Below are 21,272 nucleotides of genomic sequence, written 5' to 3'. Positions count from 1 at the left end.
TTTATATCCTGTGACTTTGCTGAATTTGCGTATTAGCTCTAGCAGTTTTTTTGTCGAGTCTTTTGGGTTTTCCGTGTAGAGTATCATGTCTTCTGCAAAAGGTGAAAGTTTGATTTATTTGCCAATTTGGGTGCCTTTTATTTCATTTTGTTGTCTGATTGCTGAGGCTAGGACTTCTAATACTATATTAAACAACAGTGGTGAGAGTGAACATCCCTATCGTGTTCCTGATCTCAGGGGTAAAGCTCTCAGTTTTTCCCCATTGATGATGATATTAGCTGTGAGTCTTTCATAAATGGCTTTTATGATGTTAAAGTATTTTCCTTCTATTCCAACTTTCTTGAGGGCTTTTTTTTTTTTTTTTTTTTTTTTTTTTAAGAAAGGATGCTGTATTTTGTCAAACGCGTTTTCTGTATCTGTTGACAGGATCATATGGTTCTTATCCTTTCTTCTATTAATGTCATGTATCATGATTGATTTGTGAATATTGAACCAGCCCTGCAGCCCGGTAATGAATCCCACTTGATCATGGTGAATAACTCTTTTAAAGTACTGTTGGATTAGATTTGCTAGTATCTTGTTGAGAAGTTTTTACATCTGTGTTCATCAGGGATATTAGCCAGTGATTCTTCTTTTTAGAGAGGTCTTTGCCTGGTTTTGGAATCAAGGTAATGCTGGCTTCATAGAATGAGTCTGGAAGCTTTCCTTGCATTTCAATGTTTTGGAATAGTTTGAGCAGAATAGGTATTAACTCTGCTTTAAATGTCTGATAGGATTCCCCTGGGAAGCCATCTGGCCCAGGACTCTTATTTGTTAGGAGATTTTTGATAACTGATTCAATTTCTTTGCTAGTTATGTGTCCATTCAAATTTTCTATTTCTTCCTGTTTGAGGTTTGGTAATGTGTGAGTATCTAGGAATTTGTCCATCTCTTCCAGATTGTCCAGTTGGCATATAATTTGTCATAGTATTCTCTAATAATTGTTTGTATTTCTGTGGTGTTGGTTGTGATCTCTCCTCTCTCATTCATGGTTTTATCTATTTGGTTTCTCTTTTCTTTTTGAGAAGTCTGGTTAGGGGGTTATCAGTTTTGTTTATTGTTTCAGAAAATGAGCTCTTAGATTCATTGATCTGGTTTTTTTTTGTTTTTTTTTTTTTATCTATTTGTGTATCTCTGCTCTAATCTTTATTATTTTCCTTCTGCTGGCTTTGGGCTTTATTTGCTGCTGCTTTTCTAGCTCCTTTAGGTGTACAGTTGGGTTGTGTATTTGGGACCTTTCTTGCTTCTTGAGATAGGCCTGAATTACAATGTATTTCCTCTTAGGATGCCTTTGTTGCATCCTAAAGGATTTGGACTGTCATGTTTTAATTTTCATTTGCTTCCATGTATTTTTAAATTTCTTCTTTAATTTCCTGATTAACCCATTCATTCTTTAAGAAGATGTTCTTAACCTTCAAGTATTTGGGGGCTTTCAATTTTTTTTTCTTGTTGCTGATTTCAAGTTTCCTAGTGTTGTGATCTGAAAATATGCATAGTTATGATCTCAATCTTTTTGTACTTGTTGAGGGCTGTTTTGTGACCCAGTATGTGATTTGTTTTGGAGAATGTTCCATGTGCACTTGAGAATGTGTATTCTGCTGCTTTAGGATGAAAAGTTCTGAATATATCTGTTAAGTCCATCTGGCCCAATGTGTCATTCAGAGCCGTTGTTTTCCTTATTGATTTTCTGCCTAGGTGATCTGTCTGTTGACGTAAGTGGAGTGTTAAAGTCACCTACAATTATAGTATTATTATCACTAAGTTTGCTTATGTTTGTGATCAATTGACTTATATATTTGGGTGTTTTAAGTTGGGGGCATAAATATAATTGTTAGCTCTTCTTGATGGATAGACCCCTTAATTATGATATAATGCCCTTCTTCATCTCTTGTTACAGTCTTTGTTTTGAAATCTAGTTTGTCTGATGTAAGTATGGCTGCGCTGGCTTTCTTTGACATCCATTAGCATGAGATGGTTCCCCATCCCCTCACTTTCAATCTGCAGTTGTTCTCAGGTCTAAAATTAATCTCTTGTAGGCAGCATATTGACAGATCTTGTTTTTTATCCATTCTGATACCCTGTGTCTTTTGATTGGGGCATTTAGTCCATTTACATTCAGAATGATTATTGAAAGATATGGATTTAGTGCCATTGTGTTACCTGTAAGTTTTGTGTTTGTGGTGATGTCTCTGGTCCTTTGTAGTCTTTGCTGCTTTCCACTCACAGAGTCCCCCTTTGGATCTCTTGTGTGGCTGGCTTAGCGGTCATGAACTCCCTTAGTTTTGTTTGGGAAAGCCTTTATCTCTCCTTCTATTCTGAATGACAGCCTTGCTGGATAAAGGATTCTTGGATGCATGTTTTTCCTATTCAGCACATTGATTATTTCCTACCATTTCCTTGTGGCCTGCCAAGTTTCAGTGGACAGGTCTCCTACTATCCTTATGTGTCTACCCTTGTAGGTTAAGGACTGTTTGTCCCTAGCTGCTTTCAGAATTCTCTTTATCTTTGTATTTTGCCAGTTTCACTATGATATGTTGTGGGGTTTTTGTTTTTGTTTTTGTTTCATTTTTATTTTGAAGGGAGTTCTCTGTACCTCTTGGACTTGAATGCCTATTTCCATCCACATATTAGGAAAGTTCTCAGCTATAATTTGTTCAAATAAACCCTCTTCCCCTTCCTCTAGCTCTTCTTCTGGAACTCCTATGATACGGATATTGTTTCGTTTCATGGATTCACTTAGTTCTCCAATTCTCCTCTCATGATCTAGTAATTTCCTTTCCCTCTTGTTTTCAGCTTCATCATTTCCCATGATTTTATCTTCTATTTCACCTATTCTTTCCCCTTCTTCTTCCACCCTTGCTGTTACTGTGTCTAGTTTATTTTGCATCTCAGTTACAACATTTCTTAATTCATCAGGACTAGTTCTTAGGTCTTTGATGTCTATAGCAAGGATTCTCTGGTGCCTTCTATGCTTTTTCAAGCCCAGCTGTTAGTCTTATGACTGTTACTCTAAATTCTTTTTCAGATATATTGTTTATATGTTTTGAGCAATTCTCTGGCTGTGATTTCTTCTTGAATTTTCTTTTGGGGAGAATTCCTCCATTTTGTCATTTTGGCTAAGTTTCTGTCTTTTGTGTTTTTTAAAAGCTTGTTATGTGACCTGCACCTGAGAGTATTACTATATTAAAAAGTGCTCATACCCTGTCCAGGTCCTGGGACTTCAGGAAGTGTTTTTTTGTGTATGTTTCATGCATTCTGTTGTTGAGTTTCAGCTCCTCTATCCCACCTCTGCAGAGCTCTTTACTTGCTTATAGTGGTGGAATGTTTGGAACCTTCAACCCGGTGTGCTTTGATTTGTTTGTTGAAGTAACCCTGGAAAAAGAAAAGTAAAAAAAGTGGGGGGAAGTGGGGGGAAGCCTGATCCCATAAAAAAAAGAAAAATTAAAGGGTAAAAAAGAAGACCAAACAGAATCAAAAAACTGTAAGGCTAAATCCAGAGAAAGAGAAAGGAAAATAAAGAAGAAGAAGATAGACAAAAGGTGGAAAAAGAATAGAATAAAAATGCCTGATCAAAAAAATTATATTTATATTTATATTTATAATGTATACAAAATAAGAATTGACCAAAAAAAACCCAAACAAACCAGGAACTATGGGCTTGATTCCAAAAGAAAAAAAAAAAAAAGAGAGAGAATCTAGAATAATAAGATAAACTAAAATTAAAAAACAAAAACAATTGTCTGTTGGCTGTGCTGGTCTGGAGGAGAGGCTGACTTTGTGTTGGGTCATTCTTGCTCCAGTAGATAAGCAGTTGCCAGGCACCTGCTGGTGCAGGGTTTGGTGTAAATTGGTACCACCTCCATTGGGAGCCCACCGTCCTGCTCCCTGCAGTCCCTTCATGTTGGTGTTGAGGAGGAAAATGGCGACACCCAATCTGTCCTCCTCTGACCAGGTGTTGCAAATCATGCTGTTAAGGCAGCCCTCACAGAGTATGGAGGGCAGTCAGCTTGCCCTGTGCCACAGTTCTCCTGTGCCTCTAGGAGCTCAACTGAGATTCAAAATCTGATGTCTTAAATGACCCTGCACTGTGCAGACCCTGTTCTGGAGTAGCACCACTCTGCCCTGCTGATAAAAGGCCTTTGGCTGGCGCCTGCAGGGTGTTTTGTCCTTGGGGAGGCAGTAAACCCTCCTCTTCTTACAGTACTCTGGGAAGAGGACTGTTCTCTCCCAGTGTGCCCCTGAGATGGCTACACTCCACTATGCATTCCAGGGCTGGCTCCCTCTTCCCCAGGAGCATGGCAATGGCTTCCGCTCCGTTTGGAGAAAGTCGCTCACTTTTGTACCTCCAAGTTTTAGCTCCAGAGGCTCCATCCTGCCAAGCTGTCTCCCTCCAACTGTGGAGATCTTGATGTCACTCCACATCCATTTCCTAGGTGCTCCGAGTGATCTGACCTCAATACAGCTGTGTTTGAGGGACAAGGAAAATCCCGGTCCCCTTACTTCTCTGCCATCTTAACCCGTCCTGAAATCAAGCTGTTTCCATGGTTTTCCTCTCTTAAAACTTTAGTCTTAAGGAACTGGGTATATTACTGTATAAGATTTTTAATATTAGCATTTTATTATTATCATTACATTTTATTGTAATTTTTGGCATACTGTCACTTCTTAGAAGCATAGTCTTTTTTTCTTTTTTTTTCATTTTTGAGTGTAAGTTTTTTGTGGAAAAAAAATTGTTAGTTAAAACAGTTAATGCATAATACCATTTTAGCTTTACCAATTAGGAAATCTCTCCAGAAACAAATAAAGGTGTAGCCTTTTGGATTTTTATGAACATAATCATATATATTCGTTCTCTTAAATAGACATTGTAGAAGAAATTATTTGGTTTTTTACACCTCTTAACAATTGGAAGTTTTATGTATACAATTAGATATTTTAATTGATGCTTGATAGTGCATTTGTAAGAACTTGAGACTTCCAAATATTTTAAAAACTCAATTAATTTACAATATATTTGCATAGATAATAGGGCACTAGGTTTTCTTGGGTTTGTTATTCAGTTTCTTTAAAAAAAGAAAAGAAGCCACTTAGTTTACATGTTAAAACCATGATTTGTGGTTTAAAATGACTGACTAGAGGTAAAAATCACATTTTTTAATTTCTAAAAATTTGTAATATCTCTGGCCACAAAAACCATAGTTTCTCAGGTGAGACAAGGGAACCAAGCCACTCCTAACTCTTTGGTAGAAGAAAAAAATCTTATGAATTATACTGTCATATCCATAATCTTAAATTTAAGAAATTTTATGTTAATTTTGTCTCATTTTAAAGTAATAAAATTTATGGCATGATGAAACTAGGAAATATAGCTTGGTTTATAGAATGTGTTCCATTAGTTACATTACAGTGAAAATAGCATCTATTGATAAAATTAAATTTTATAAACTAGTTCTTTAAAAATGATATTTTTGTTTTATCTTTGTGTTAATGTCCAGTAACTATAATGCAAAACAGAGTTATATGCATGACATTTTAAATACATAATATACATACAATGAGGTACACAAATCACAGGCCTGAACTAAGTGATAAAATATTACCAGCCTAGACTAGTTTACAAGTATTATATTTTAATGCTTGCAATTATTTAAAATCTTGCATAGGAATTTAAGTGACTGGAATTTTCTAAATTACTTACACTTACAAAACTGGGTTTCTCCAGAAAGAACTTATGTAGAGAGAAAGATTATTCATGTAACTACATGAATCATTAGGTTAACCAAATAAGATTCTTGAATATGACAGCTCAAACTGTTTATATTTTTCATCCATCTCATAAAGTGTACTAAAACAGAACAAGCTTTTTTTAAACTCTAGTACTGTAATGCTGCACTAAGAAAAAATTGTCAGTTAAAACATTAAAATTAAGCAATTAGAACAGAGAATATATCAGACAGTGGTGTATTTAACAACAAAACGGTTTTTAAAATTATACAAAACCCCAAACAAGATAATTTGACCATTCATTAGTTGGAGTGGAATGTAGTCCGATTATACAAAAGCAATTGTAATGTTTAACCTTGTTATTCATTAGTATTTTTATGGTAAGTTTTAATATTAATAAATTGTTATTGACAGAACCAATAATTATGTCAGTTTTAATCAATATTTCCAGCTAAAAGTAATAGTTGTATGGCTTATTATATTATAAAAAGGAATGCAATTATAATTTAGATAGGGGGTTTAAAATTCAGGTTGGTGTGCCTTAATGTTAAAACTCAGCTGGCAAAGATCAGTAAAAATGAATGTCTGTTCATATATATTTTTTAGTTCTGTTGACTAAAATGGCTTGATAAGAATATCACTTCTTTTTTTTTTTTTTTTTTTTAATTTTTTTTTCAACGCTTATTTATTTTTGGGACAGAAAGAGACAGAGCATGAACGGGGGAGGGGCAGAGAGAGAGGGAGACACAGAATCGGAAACAGGCTCCAGGCTCTGAGCCATCAGCCCAGAGCCTGATGCGGGGCTCGAACTCACAGACCGGGAGATCGTGACCTGGCTGAAGTCGGACGCTTAACCGACTGCGCCACCCAGGCGCCCCAGAATATCACTTCTTAATGTTAGTCTTGATATGTACCTCTAGCCCTCAGATTTTTATCTCTAATATTGTTTTCCGTGAAAAGAAACCAGGATTCCTTGAAAGGATAGCTGATTTTCATCTTTAGGAAAATAAAGTCTAGACTTGAGGGGTAAGGATGAGAGTGGGGTAGAAGATGGGAGGGAGGCAGGCAGCAGTAACTACCAGAGAACAAACAAGGATACTTTAAAAATTCAGAGGTTCCCTCAAAAGGATACAAGAGACAGCTTACAGTGGCTCCAACTGACTAAGTTGTGACTATTTGAGCATAAAAAAACAAAATGATAGTTTAAAACTGTTAAAAAAAATCTAAGAGTCATAATGAAACTCAAAAGTGTGAGAACTACTTTTTAATACCTAATATTTTACTCAGGTGAAGTTTATTCAGATATTTAAAAATACTGTTTACATTTAATTTTATTTATGTGCCCAAGACAGGCAAAAGTGTTTCCTTACACAAAACTAATACAAATCAATGCTTTGCAAGATCTTACTTTCTTCCTGTAAAATATTTGTGGACAGACTCATGATTCCTTTGCTACTACCCACCCCCGTAGGCTACCCACCAATAGGATTCACATATTAGAAGATATACTACCATATTGTTTCGGAAGTTAATGAAATGTATTAAGATGGTCCATGCACATGAAGGTGCTCTCTCAACTGATCCTAATAGCTATACCACAACAGGATAAAGAAAACTTGATGCCAAAGTCAAGTGACCTTTTAAATGTGCTTAAAATACATAGAATTATGGGGCACCTGGGTGGCTCAGTCAGTTAGGCCTTCAACTCTGGATTTCAGCTCAGGTCTGGATCTCACAGTTTGTGAGTTCAAGCCCCACATTGGTCTCTGTGCTGACGGCGTGAAGCCTCCATGGAATTCTCTATCTCCCTCTCTCTTTACCCCTTCCTAGCTCACATGCACACTCTCTCTTTCAAAAATAAATCAACATTTAAAAAGCAATAAAAAATAGAGAATTATGCTTTTTCTTTACATTTATTTGCTTTTTGATGGGTTTAGTAGTTGTTGCTGGTGGCTACTTTAACTTCTCTCCTTGCCCTTCATGGTTCTTAAAAAGAATGGAGTGGATGAAAACATCCCCAAAGACAATGTTAGAAGCCAAGAACTGACACACTAGGCCTAATAATCTTGCTCTGAAAATTTCATTTGTACCATTTAGTCATAGAAGATGAAATGAACAGTAAATTGTGTTGCTTACACTTCAGATGAAAAATACCCATTTTTTTAGATTCTTGGCTTTGTGTCTTCATTAAATAAGGACTTAATGTATAAAAGGCATTTCAATAAAAATTTAAATGTTGATCAAATATAATAATATATTACAATCCTATTTATATAAATATGTATAATCTTGAATTCTGTTAAAAAATCTATCAGATGGAGGGGTGCCTGGGTGGCTCAGTTGTTAAGCATCCGACTTTGGCTCAGGTCATAATCTCACTGTTCCCGAGTTCAAGCCCCACATCAGGCTCTGTGCTGACAACTCAGAGCCTGGAGCTGTTTCAGATTCTGTGTTTCCATCTCTCTCTGCCCTTCCCCTGTTCATGCTCTGTCTCTCTCTTTCTCTCTCTCAAAAATAAATAAACATTAAAAAATAAAAAAAAATCTATTAGATGGCAATACTCCCCAAATTGATCTACAGATTTGACACAATCCATTTCACAAGATGGCTTGCTTTTTTTGCAGAAATGAACAAGCTGATACTAAAATTCGTATGGAATTGGAAGGGACCCAGAGTAGCCGTAACAATCCCGAAAAAGAACAAAGTTCAAGGATTCACACTTCCTGATTTCAAAATTTACTATTACAACTGCAGTAATCAAGACAGTGTAGTATTGGCATAAGAATAGACATATAGGTGACCAATTTAATTCAGAGTCCAAAAAGGACCTTTTACATTAATAATGGTCAGTTGCTTTTCAACAAGGATACCAAGACAATTCAGTGGGGAAAAGAACAGCCTTTTCAGCAAATGGTGCTGGGATAACAGCCAAAGGAATGAAGTTGGACTCTTGCCTCAGGCTATATACAAAAGTTAATTCAAGCTGGATCATAGATCTAAATGTAAAAACTAAAACTATAGAACTCTTAGATGAAAATGTAGGTGTAGGTCTTTGTACCCTTGGATTTGGCAATGGTTTTTTAAGATGTGATATCAAAAGCACAAGTAGCAACAACAAAATAGATAAATTGAACTACATCAAAATTAAAAACTTTTGTGCTGCAAACAATAACCTTAAGAAAATGAAAATACAGCTAACAGAGTAGGAGAAAATATTTTCAACTCATATATATGCTAAAGGACTTGTCTCCAGAATATATAAAGAATTCTTACAACTCAATAATAAAAAGACAACCCAATTAAAAAATGGGTAAAATATCATCAGAATACATATTTATCCAAAGAAGATATATAGGTGGCCAACAGGCATGTGAAAAGATGTCCAATATCATTAGCCGGTAGAAAAATATAAGTCAAAACTCAATGGGATATGACTTAACACTCACAAGGATGGCTATAATCAAAAGAACAGAGGATGATCTGGAGAAATTGAACCCCTTGTATATCGTTGGTGGGAATGCAGCTGCTTTGGCAGTTCTTCGAAGCTTAAACATAGTATCACTATATGACCTAGTAATTCCATTCCTAGACATATGTACAAGAGAAATGAAAACATACATCCACACAAAAGCTTGTATGTGAACATAGCAGCATTACCCATTGTCACTAAAAAGTAGAAACAAGCCAAATGAGCAGCAACTGATGAATTCATAAATTGTGGTATATGCATACAATGGAATATTATTTGGCCATAAAAAGGAATGAAATACTGATGTGTGCTCCCAAATGGATGAGTCTAGAAAACATTATGCTAAGTGAAAGAAGCCAGTCATAAAAGAATGCATATTATATAATTTCACTTATATTAAACACCAAGAATAGGCAAATCCATAGAGAAAGTAAACTTGTGGTTGCCTAGGGCTGAGGGAAATGGGGAATGGGCTTATTTGGGGGATGATGAAAATGTTTTAATGGTTATAGTTGCACAACTGTGACTATACTAAACACCACTGAATTGTATACTTCAAAATATGTAAAAGATAAGTTATGAAGGAATTTTATTCCTAGTAACCCTTAGGGATTTTTAATCCCTAAGATTGTAATTTACTTAAAATTATGTTAATTCAATGTTACCTTAGAGATTGATAAAGTGAATTAAAAGGGGATTAATAGAATTTAAACAAATTTAGTTAAATTTATGTGATCTAAATTTATACTAGGCCATTTAGTAAGGGCCAGTTTAAGGAAGTGCAGGGATTTTCTGAAAATTGTAGCTATTTAACTACAATATTTATGATACTGTTGATAAACTTCAGACTTAGAAATTTAGAAAAATATAATTAAAGCTCTATCTTTTATTGTTGTAAAAAAGTGCCTCCTTTGCCTAAAATAAGAGGACTTTTTTTAATGTCCAGATTTTCTCCCTAATAATAATTGGACTGTTAGCTAAAAACCAAAACCAAACAAGCAAAAACAAACCAAAAGACAGTCTTTAGACCAGCAGATTTATTTTAAACATAACATGATGTTTAGTTTTCCTCTATAGCATTCTTCTATAGAACTGTTTTAACCTGTTATTATTTCTTTAAGATAAATCACTGGAGGTACAATTAATTTATATACTTACCAGCATTTGGTTCATTTATTCAACCATTCATTTGACAAATGCTTTTTGACTGTCTGCTATGGCTGTAGGCTCTGGGTATAACAGGATATAGAGAACAAAGTAGACATGGTCACAGCTTTCAAAGAGTTTTCAATATGTAGTAGTAGTTAACAGACATTAAATTTAGATAGTTAAGATGATCGTAAATTCTATAAAGAAAAGATCAGTGTGCTAGAGAGAGACTGATGAAGGATCTGGGATTCATAAAGGAGGTATTGAAGTTACTTTTGTTACTAAGGAAGTAACTATACATACACATGCCAATCCTAGGTTTTATTGGTTTTAAAAAATTTTATCTCCCTGATTGGCAAAATAAAGATTGTTTTTAACGTGCATTTCTTTTATGAACAGTGAACTATAGCAACTTTTCATGCTAATGGGCTTTTTATTCGTTATACTCTCATCTTCCTTCTTTAAGTGGCCATTCTAGGACAAGGAATATATGTTTTGAATATATTATTTGTTGATTGAAGTTTTATATTTCATTGCTTATTTTAAATCATGATTTTATTATTTTCCTCAAAATAAACTCAAAAGTAACTTATTTTTGCTTCTGTGTGAAGTGAACGGATCCTTTTTGCGTCATTGACTGTCAGTTCCTATGTATACTTTGTAGTACCAAAACATATCTAATTTGGATCAGTTTTAGACATTTTTCCAAAGAAGACATACAGATGGGCAACAGACACATGAAAAGATGCTCATCATCACTTATCACCAGGGAAATGCAAATCAAAACTACAATGAGATATCACCTCACACCTGTCAGAATGGATAAAATTAACACAAGAAACAACAGGTGTTGGTGAGGATGTGGAGAAAGGAAAACCCTCTTGCATGATTGTGGGAATGCAAACTGATGCAGCCGCTGTGGAAAACTGTGGAGGTTCTTCAAAAAGTTAAAAATATAATCCAGCAATTGCACTATTAGGTATTTACCCAAAGAATACAAAAATATGAATTCAAAGGGATACATGCACCTCAATGCTTATAGCAGCATTATCTACAATAGCCAAACTATGGAAATAGTCCAACTGTCCATCAACTGATGAATGTATAAAGAAGATGTATAAAGAAGAAGATGTATAAAGAAGAATGTATATACATATATATATATGTATATATATACACACAATGGAATATTGTTCAGCCATAAAAAGGAATGAAATCTTGCCATTTGCAATGATGTGGATGGAGCTAAACAGTATTATGCTAAGAGAAATAAGTCAGAGAAAGACAGATACTGTATGATTTTGCTCATATGTGGAATTTAGGAAACAAAACAAACAAGCAAATGGAAAAAAGAGAGAATGGGAAACCAAGAAACAGAGTCTTAACCATACAGAAACAAAATGATGGTTACCAGAGGGGAGGTGGATGGGGGAGAGGGGATGGGTGAAATAGGTGATGGGGATTAAAGAGTACACTCGTTATGATGAGCACCAGGTATTGATTCTATGGAAGTGTTGAATCACTATATTGTACATCTGAAACTAATATTATACTGTATGTAACTAACTGGAATTAATTAATTTATTTATTTATTGAAAGAGGGAGAGGACATATTCAAGGAGGGGAGGGGCAGAGGTAGGAGAGAGAGAGAGAGAGAGAGAGAGAGACCGACCCAAGCAGGCTCCATGCCCAGCTCAGGGGCCTGATGCTGAGCTTGATTCCATGACCATGAGATCGTGACCTGAGTTGAAATCAAGAGTCTGACTCCCAACCAACTGAGCCATCCAAGCACCCTGTTAACTAGCTGGAATTTAAATAAAAATAGAACAAAATAAAAATTTTAAAAAAGTAAAAAATTTTGGGATCAGTTCAAATATTTCCAAGTACATCTTAATATATGAATGGGGTGTATTTCTGTCCAGTTGACAGTAGAGCAAAATTCTGTATATTTTACTTATTATGTATTGATTGTATTTTCTTATTTACATGTATTTTGAAATAAAGTATTCCTCCAGGATAATTTTATTATCATACTTCTACTTTGCCAGCATCCTTGTGTCATGTTTTTATGACAGCATTGTGTAGTTATTATATGTACCTGCTTTGAAAGAAGGCAGCCTGTTTGAATGCCATTCTTCCCACCTACAAATTGAATATAATCTTAGGCAAATTACTTGTCCTTTCTCAGTATCCTCCTTTTCCTCTTTATAAAAACATTCCTCACATTCAGAGCCCTCAGTGTAGTGCCAGGCACGTAGTAATCCCTCAGTCAGTCAGAGCTATTATGGTCTTTTCAATCACTGTCTTGCAATTTTGCCCTTCAGATTTGGTGCCACTTTTGTTCCCTGCAGTTGTTTTACCATTTTGTTTAGTTTCCTATAATTCCTGTCATGTGACTCATTCTCCCTGTACTATTTCAAGAAAAGAAGTGCAGATAGTCTCAAGCACAGCTGTGATATCCATATCTATGATTCATGTTGAACTGTAAACCTGCTTTGCAGGGAGCCATCCTGCTTACTAGAGGCACTGGAAAGCAGCATTATGATTTCTCAAGGTGGAAGAGGTTCTTACTTGTCCTCATTTGGAGACATTGCTCTGTTTAGCTGGAACGTTACCTGGAGACATTGCTCTGTTTGGCTGGAACATTAACTGGTAAAGAGAGAGGGGGATATTATAAAGCATGCCAGGGTAAACTACAAGTATCCAAAGTACAAAAACTCAACTTCTAGCAGAGTAGTCTGGTCTTTGTAGGAATTTGAATTTTGTTCATCTTTCTCGTAACTTCTGAAGAAAGAGGAAAAGCAGGTTTTCATAGTGGCCAGAACCAATTGTAGGGATACTGGAGGCTTGACTATCTTTTACTACCTTGCTTGCAAATATCTGTATAAAGATCAAATTGATTTGCAAGAGCAGTCCTGATTAGTAGAACTATGAAGTCACTATGAAGTATGTAGATTTTTTAGGGGGACAAAAGTAGGAGGTGGGAAGTGTGTGGGAGTGGATGGATTTAACAACAGAACAATATGGAGACAAAAGGTACATGAAGAAGGGAAGAAAAGCAAGGTAGAAAGTAGGGTGCTGTATCGTTCAGCAGCCATGAACAGGCTTTTTAATGTTGCCTAAGTAATAGTGTAAAGGGATAATGAGTACTTCAGTTTTTTTTTAGGAATGCACTAGCAGTAAGGATGTTCTTTTCCAGTCCTTTGACAATCTACTTCACCTAATAGTAACTTGGGTGTCCTGTTTGCTACTTTGAGAAGGGACAAGCTAAATGATTAAAAATGGAGTGTTTAGCAGCCTACCATCTAATGGCAATGTCTTTTTAAAAGCACTTAGGCCTTTGTGGGCTGCAGATTTTAGATTTGTATGTGAATAGTGACCCAGAATTGAAAATTTTCCAAAGCATATATAAAAAAAATTCATTATGGAGAAATTTAAATATATACACAAGTAGAAATAACGGTATAATAAATCTCCATATATCTATAAGCAGCCTCAACTACTAACCCATAATTAATCTTGTTTCATTGATATTCCTTTCCCTCTCATCTTCCTGGTCCCTCTCTCTAACTTCTCAGATTTGAATTTTTTAGAAGCAAATTCCAAACATCATATAATTTCATTAGTAAATATTTCAATATGAAGACTAAAATATAAGTACTTAAACACAATAACAATGTTAGTTTCACACCTAAAAAGATAATAATTCCTGAGTATTATCAGATATCTGGCCAATGTTCAAACTTTCCTGATTTTCTCTCTTCAATTTTGTTTGGATGAATTGGGATTCAAATAAGATTCATACATGTAATTCATTGATATGTCTTTTAATTCCATTTTAATGTATATTCTTCTTTCATCTCTGTTTTTCTCCTTGCAATGTAATTGTTAGGAAATTGGATCATATGTCCTATAGTTTCCCACAGTCTAGATTTTGCTGATTATATCCCTATGGCATAGTTTATATCTTCCTTTGTTTGTTGTCCCATGGATTTTCAGTATATTGCTAGTTAGACCTAGAAAAATCGTTAGATTCAGGTTTTGACTGTTTTTGCAAGACTGCTTCATCGGTGGTATTGTATTCTTTCATCAGGAAATAGATAATATCTGATTTTGTATCTTTAGGGGGGTATAAACAGTCACTGATATTAATAATCATTGCAAAATGTCATATTCTAAGTGGCTTCTTCATTTATTAGCTAGAATAAGTTTATAAATTGAAAGCTTCCCTCACTTTGAGCTATTTTTCCATATACAGTTGGGTCTGTTTCTATCTTTTCTGTTCTGTTCCATTTATCTGTATATTCATGTGCAGTGCTATACTAGATTTATAACAGAGGCTTTATAATATAATTTCATGTCTGTTGGGTCTAGCCCCCATTTTTTAGGCTATTCTCACTCAGTTTTCCTTCCAGATGAGCTTTATAATCCATTTTTCTAACTCCAGGAAATAGTGATATTTTGTTAGAAGCATATTAAATGTATACCTTAACAGAGAGAACATGACATGTGAGCATCTTTATGATGTTGAATCTTTTTTTCTAAGAACATGGTATATCTTTCCATTTGCTAAAGCTTACATTATGTCTTTCAGAAGATTTTATTATATTCCTATATCAGTTTTCTGTGGCTGCTATATAACAAATTACCATGAACTTGGTGTCTCAAAATAACACAAATTTATTCTCTCACAGTTTTAGAGGCCGTAAGTCTAAAATCAGTTTCACTGAGCCAAAATCAAGGTGTAAGGCAGAGCTGTGTTCCCTCTGCAAGCTCTAAGAGATTTTTTTAAATGTTTATTTATCTTTTTGAGAGAGAGAGAGAGAGAGAGAGAGTGAGTGTTAGCAGGGGAGGGGCAGAGAGAGAGGGAGACACAGAATCCAAAGCAGGCTCCAGGCTCCAAGCTGACAGCAGAGAGCCCGATGCGGGGCTTGAATCCACGAACCGTGAGATCATGACCTGAGCCGAAGTCAGATGCTTAACTGACTGAGCCACTCAGGTGCCCCAAGAGATAAGATTTTAATTGGCCCTTCTAGCTTCTGGTAGCTGCCAGCATTCTGTGTTTTATGTCCATTTCACTCTATTCTCTGCTTCCTCCTCTATATTACGCTCTTCTTCTTCTGGGTATCAGATCTCTGTCTCTCTCCTATAAAAACATTTGTGATTGGATGTAGAGTTCACCCAGATAATCTAGGATAATCCCCTGTCAAGATCCTTAACTTAATCATATCTGCAAAGACCTTTTTTTCTTATAAGGTAACATTTACAGGTTCCAGAGATGAGGACCTGACCTCTGCATGCCTATATTCAGCCTAATAGAATTACTCCTATAATTTTGGGGCATGTTTTTTTAAATTTATGATTAGATATTTTCTTTCATTATTTGTTATCAAAATAGCATCTTCTTTCTCATCTTTTAACTGGTTTATATTTGTGTATCGATTTTCATAGATTGATTTTATAACTTGCTACTTTACTAAATTCTCTTAGTCCTTGTAGGAGCTTTTCAATGAATTCTTTTATGTTGTCTGGAAGTATTATTATATCGTTTACACATAAAGATAGTTTAACCTTTTTCTTCCCAATTCTCATGCTTCCAATTATTTTTGTTGTCTAATTACTAATAACCTCCAACACAATGTTAAGTGGTAACGGAAATGTTAGTATCCTGATCTTGTTTCTGTCTTTAGTGGGAAAGGGTCTAAGGTTTTTTATAGATAGGATCCAAGATATATTTTTAATGTTTTTTTTTTTTTAGGGATTTAAATTTATATTTTAAGCTGAGAAATGTCAGGAGTTATCTTTATAGAACTTTTAAAGTGTTTTCAAGTATCTGTTTGGTTCCAGGTAGATACAGTATCTTAATTTTATAGTTAAGTAAATGTTCAGAGAAATTAAGTAATTATCTAAGGTCATGATGTTAGAAAGTGGTACCCACAGGACAAAAATCAAAAAAAATTTTTCACTGCAGTAGGCTACCTATTACTTTAATATTTTCCTCCAGGAAAACTATAGATTCAGGACAATGATTTACATACCCATAAGAATACATAAATAAGTTATTTTCCCTTTTAAAATGTGAGTTTTACTGGTTTACTATATTAAGTGATTGGGTGTGTGTGCTTGTGTATTTTTAGAGAGTAAGATACTATATACGGAGAAGGCTAGTCCTCTTTAATGACCAACTCTGGTCCCATTTCCTCTCCTCAGAATCAATGTAGTATAAACCCTGACAGTTGTAGTATTTTTCTTTTTTGTAATGCAAAGGCCAGACTTAAGCTTTGATTGTAGAGGCATCTATTTCAAAGAGCCATCCATTTCAAAGACTGCTATCTTGAATAAACACATTGCCAGCAGGCCACCCTGGTTCATTTATTTTAGAGATCTTAATTGATTTTGATAACTGACCCTTTGGGCTACTTGTTTTTTCCTTTCCTGTGCTTCAAATTCATGGTCATATGCTTTAAATTCAATAAAGAGTGAACCCTAGGGTCCCCACATTTGACCCCAATAAAAAAAGAACCCCTGGCCCATTTGCACTCTCCACCCCTACCGCCCTCTCTCTGGTGCTTTCTAGGGTGCTCTCTCCCTCCCTCTCTTTCTTTCTCTTTCTCCACCCCGTCCACCCCATCCTCCTCCCCCAGTGTGGCCCCAGGTGTGCTATGCAATTTCAAGATCTTGTAAGTAATAAACCTTTTTTCCCCCCAAATTTCCTGATGGTTGTTGCTGAAGGGTGTTTTGCAATTATAGTAAGAACCACAAGGGTCAGTCCAGTGGTCACATTGGTTTGGAAAGGGGACTCTTCTGTGGAAACAGCTGCCCCCACCCCACAATGGCCAAGCCCAGGTGAGTACCACCAGGCATTTCTAGCTGGTAGTCTTACTATAGGTAGGCTGAGACTGACACAAAATAGGCAATAGCTCACAAGAGTTAGGTATGTTAACCTTCTAGTTCCTTTTTAAAAATCCACAATTCACAGACAAAAACGTATGATACTGTGTCAGTGATTTTAAGAAAATTATTACAAGGTTTGGGGCGCCTGGATGGCTCAGTTGGCTAAGGGACAGACTCCTGATCTCAGCTCAGGTCTTGATCTCAGGGTTGTGAGTTCAAGCCCTGCATTGGGCTCCACACTGGGTGTGGACCTACTTAAAATATATATATAAATATTACAAGGTCATTATCAAAATCTACCTCCTCTTTTTTCCTCACCCATCATCATCATATGGATCTTGAAGTATGCAAGGCTTTTCTAAGCATAACATAAAACACAGAATCTACAGACAAGTCTGGTATCTTTCCACTGTCTCTGCCTCACTAAAATGTTCTTATTAAGAAATTTTTAAAATTGAGAAATAAGCTATCAATTTTGGTTAAATATCCATCTGGTCTCTCTAAGTTGCAACAGAAGAGTTAAGGAAGAGAGGAAAAACATGTAAATGTGAAGCTTTTTTTTTTTTTTTTTTTTTACTGTTTTATGATTGCCAAAGTGCTGAATAGAAGTGCCTTCTGAACAGAAAGTTTGTTATTTCATTTTGCCTGAAGAGGGAGGGTTTAGGTATGAGTTATGCATGAGAGTTTGGTAAAAAGTGACTTACTTTCTTCAATTAAGCCATTTATATCCATGATAGTGGCAAAATGATTTCAAAATGACATGTATAAAATCCCAGCACTTAAAATTAAAAGCTGTTTTAAGAAAAGGGGAGTTGAGCAGAATTTCAGAATATCTTATTCAATTATCTTTTTTGTTTTCCATGTTGGAAATGAGAAGCTTCATCAACCACTCAGATGCTGCAAAATACCAGTATAAATAGAACTGCCATTTTTGAACTAGAGTGTATTATACTAAGTGAAATAAGTCAGTCAGAGAAAGACAAATACCGTAATTTCACTCATGTGTGGAATTTAAGAAACAAAACAGATGATCATAGGGGAAGGGAAGGAAAAATAAGATAAAAACAGAGAGGGAGGCAAACGATAAGACTCTTAAATACAGAGAGCAAACTGAGGGTTGCTGGAGGAGAGGTGGGTGGGGGGATGGGCTAAATGGGTGATGGGCATTAAGGAGGGCACTTGTTGGACGAGCACTGGGCGTTATATGTAAGTGATGAATCACTGGGTTCTACTCCTGAAACTAATACTACACCGTATATTAACTAACTTGAATTAAAAAAAAAAAAAAAAAAAAACTGCCATTTTGTGTTGAGAGTGAAATGTTGATGGTTTAGAGCAGGAATTGGCAAACGTTTTCTGTGAAGGGCCAGATAGTAAGTATTTTCAGTATTTGTATACCATATGGTCTCTATTGCAACTACTCAATTCTATTGTTGCAACTCAAAGCAGCCATAGATAATACATAAACAAATGGACGAAACTGGCTGGATTACAAGAAAACTTTATTTACAAAAACAGTTAGGTGGATATGACCCACAGGCTGTAGTTAGAGCTTTGCTGGGTTGAGGGCAGTTGGATACTGGTAAATGTTCAACAAATGATTTTTTGGAGAGACTAGTAAACCCAGATTTATAGCATTTGCCCATTTATATGATGTAAATACTCCCACCATCGTTGGTTTCAAGCTATGTATTTGACATTACTGAACAGGGACATAGAAAGAGATATAGAGTAGTACACTATTACAAGCATTTCTACCATACAGCTATGCAAGATGTAAATAACCTCAAGACCATAGATAATAGTAAAATGACATAAAAATAAGAAGTGATGAATTTTGAATATTTATTACCTTTATTTCTGATACAATTTATCTAATTGCAAATTAAAATAATTTTTAAGAGTGTCTATGTTTAACATTTGGCTTACAAAATTCCTAAAAATTTAATAATTGGCTCTAGTGAGCCAGTATGAGGCAATTCCAACACACCACTTCTAGAGATTATAGTCAGGAATTTTGTTTTAATAAACTGCCTACAGAATCATAAGTTATATGGGAGGTAGGAGCGAAAAAATATAGAGAATTGTGTTAATACGCAACTTTTACACTAACCTTGTTCATCTGTTTTAACAATCCGAAAAAATAATTTTGTTTATATAAGTGAGAGTTGACTGAGTCAAAAGTGCTTTATTTCTTGGTTCTTTATCTCAACTTTTAAGTGATAATATATGAAGTAAATTTAGGACAGTAGATTCTGTCAATATGTCAATATGTAATACTAAGTGTTACCATTTGATTTTTTTCCCCTTAAGGTATAACTGTGACGCCTGATGAAGAACAAAACTTAAATCATTATGTAGAAGTTTTACAGAACCTAATACTAAGTGTTCCTACTAGGGAGCCAGGTCGTGAGGAAAAATCAAAGTCTCCAAATAATGCTCATTCTATAGGACCAAAGTTATCAAGATTTAAGGAGATAATTACACATGGAGACACTTCAACTGAAAATGATGTTTTAACGAATCCTGTCAGTGAAGCAACCACAGCTTCTCCCACTGGAGGCTTCACAATGCCAGGAAGGAAGGAAAAATCTACTGAAAGTACAGCATTCTGGTCAATTAAACCAAATAATGTTTCGGTTGTTTTACATGCCGATGAACCTTATATTATTAAAGAGCCAGAGCCAGAGCCAGATTCAGAAGTAAGATCCACTGAGGCGCCAAAGCCATTGCCAAATGTCACTAAATCATCCACAAGTCCAGATGTCACCCCTTTAAGTAGGAGCACTGACATGGATACTGTCACAGAACCAGAAGATGTTCCTCAGCTCTCAGGCGAATATACAGTGGGAACACTTGAAACAATAACATTTGGAAGACACCCACAGATTTTGAATAACGAAGACATTTTGAAAAAAATTTCAGATATTAGTTCACAGGTGCGACAGGCACCTCTTGTTGAAAGCCTCAAGCCAGAATACAGAGAGGACATTCGAGCCTCTAGAGAGCACCTAAAACGAAGCCTTGCTTTAGCAGAAGCAGCAGAACATAAATTACAAAAAATGTATAGATCCCAGTTCTTACCACTTGGCCGAAGCAGTAGTGGAATTGATGACATTGAAACTGTAATTAACATGCTGTACAATTCTAGGTCTAAATTATCTGAATATTTGGATATTAAATATGTTCCACCAGAGATGAGAGAAAAGGCTACTACAGTCTTCAATACATTGAAAAAAATATTATGTGTAAGTCAACTAGAAACTCAAAACCTTATTAGGAAGTTATTAAACAATAATATAAAAATGTTGCACCTACTTGATATTCCATGACAAAAATTGAAACGAACTATGCATTCACTTCACAGAAGAAATAAGCACATTAGTGATTCACAAGTTGTATAAAAATATTTTCTACTGTTCAATGTGCCAACATCTCTACATGTCATATGTTCTAAAATATTCTCATGTGCACTAAAGCCTAATAATTTAAAATAAAATTTTGGTTCAGGAGTTCGTAGTTTTTTTTTCCTCATTAATTAACTTAAAAAATTATGAAGATCTAATCTTTAAAATGTTTAAGCTTTGATTTTACTTGAATAGATTAAATTCACTTGTTTTATTGAGAGTCAAGAGACTGTGTGCAATCTGTATGTAGCCTGTTTTAAATAATTGAATATAAATGTAAGATTTTAGTACATATGGTCTTTATTACTCTTTCAGAGAATCTGAGAGTTTTCAGTCTGAATAGCAAAGTTGGAACTTGAATCAGAACTTTTATTTGTATATATGTCTGCCTCCTTTGAAAGGTGGATGGTAGATGAAGATACAACCCTTTTTCTTTGTTATTAAGTACTTCTGGAATATCAGTGAGTGACTGTAATTTGGGTTTATAACGTAGTCATTCTCACTTCCTCCTTTTGTTTGTTTCTATACGTTTATATTGAAGCTTTGCAAATCTTTTGTTCGGAGTATGACTAATGAAATTAAGGTTAATT

General features: G+C 35.2%; 1 protein-coding gene across 1 annotated transcript in view; it reads left to right on the top strand.

Annotated features, from left to right (window-relative positions):
* The window catches only part of SPESP1 (sperm equatorial segment protein 1), a 29,691-nt gene extending 8,904 nt beyond the window's left edge, over nt 1–20,787 (top strand). Inside the window, exon 2 of the mRNA XM_045449283.1 lies at nt 19,589–20,787. Coding sequence (XP_045305239.1) covers nt 19,589–20,607 — 1,019 coding nt within the window. The 3' untranslated portion in view covers nt 20,608–20,787. The remainder of the gene's footprint in view (nt 1–19,588) is intronic.
* The last annotated feature ends 485 nt before the right edge of the window (nt 20,788–21,272 follow it).

This window comes from Leopardus geoffroyi, chromosome B3 (genome assembly GCF_018350155.1).
Source record: "Leopardus geoffroyi isolate Oge1 chromosome B3, O.geoffroyi_Oge1_pat1.0, whole genome shotgun sequence".
Lineage (NCBI taxonomy): Eukaryota > Metazoa > Chordata > Mammalia > Carnivora > Felidae > Leopardus > Leopardus geoffroyi.
Note: the sequence above shows the minus strand (reverse complement) of the source record. Positions and strands in the feature narration are given on the sequence as shown.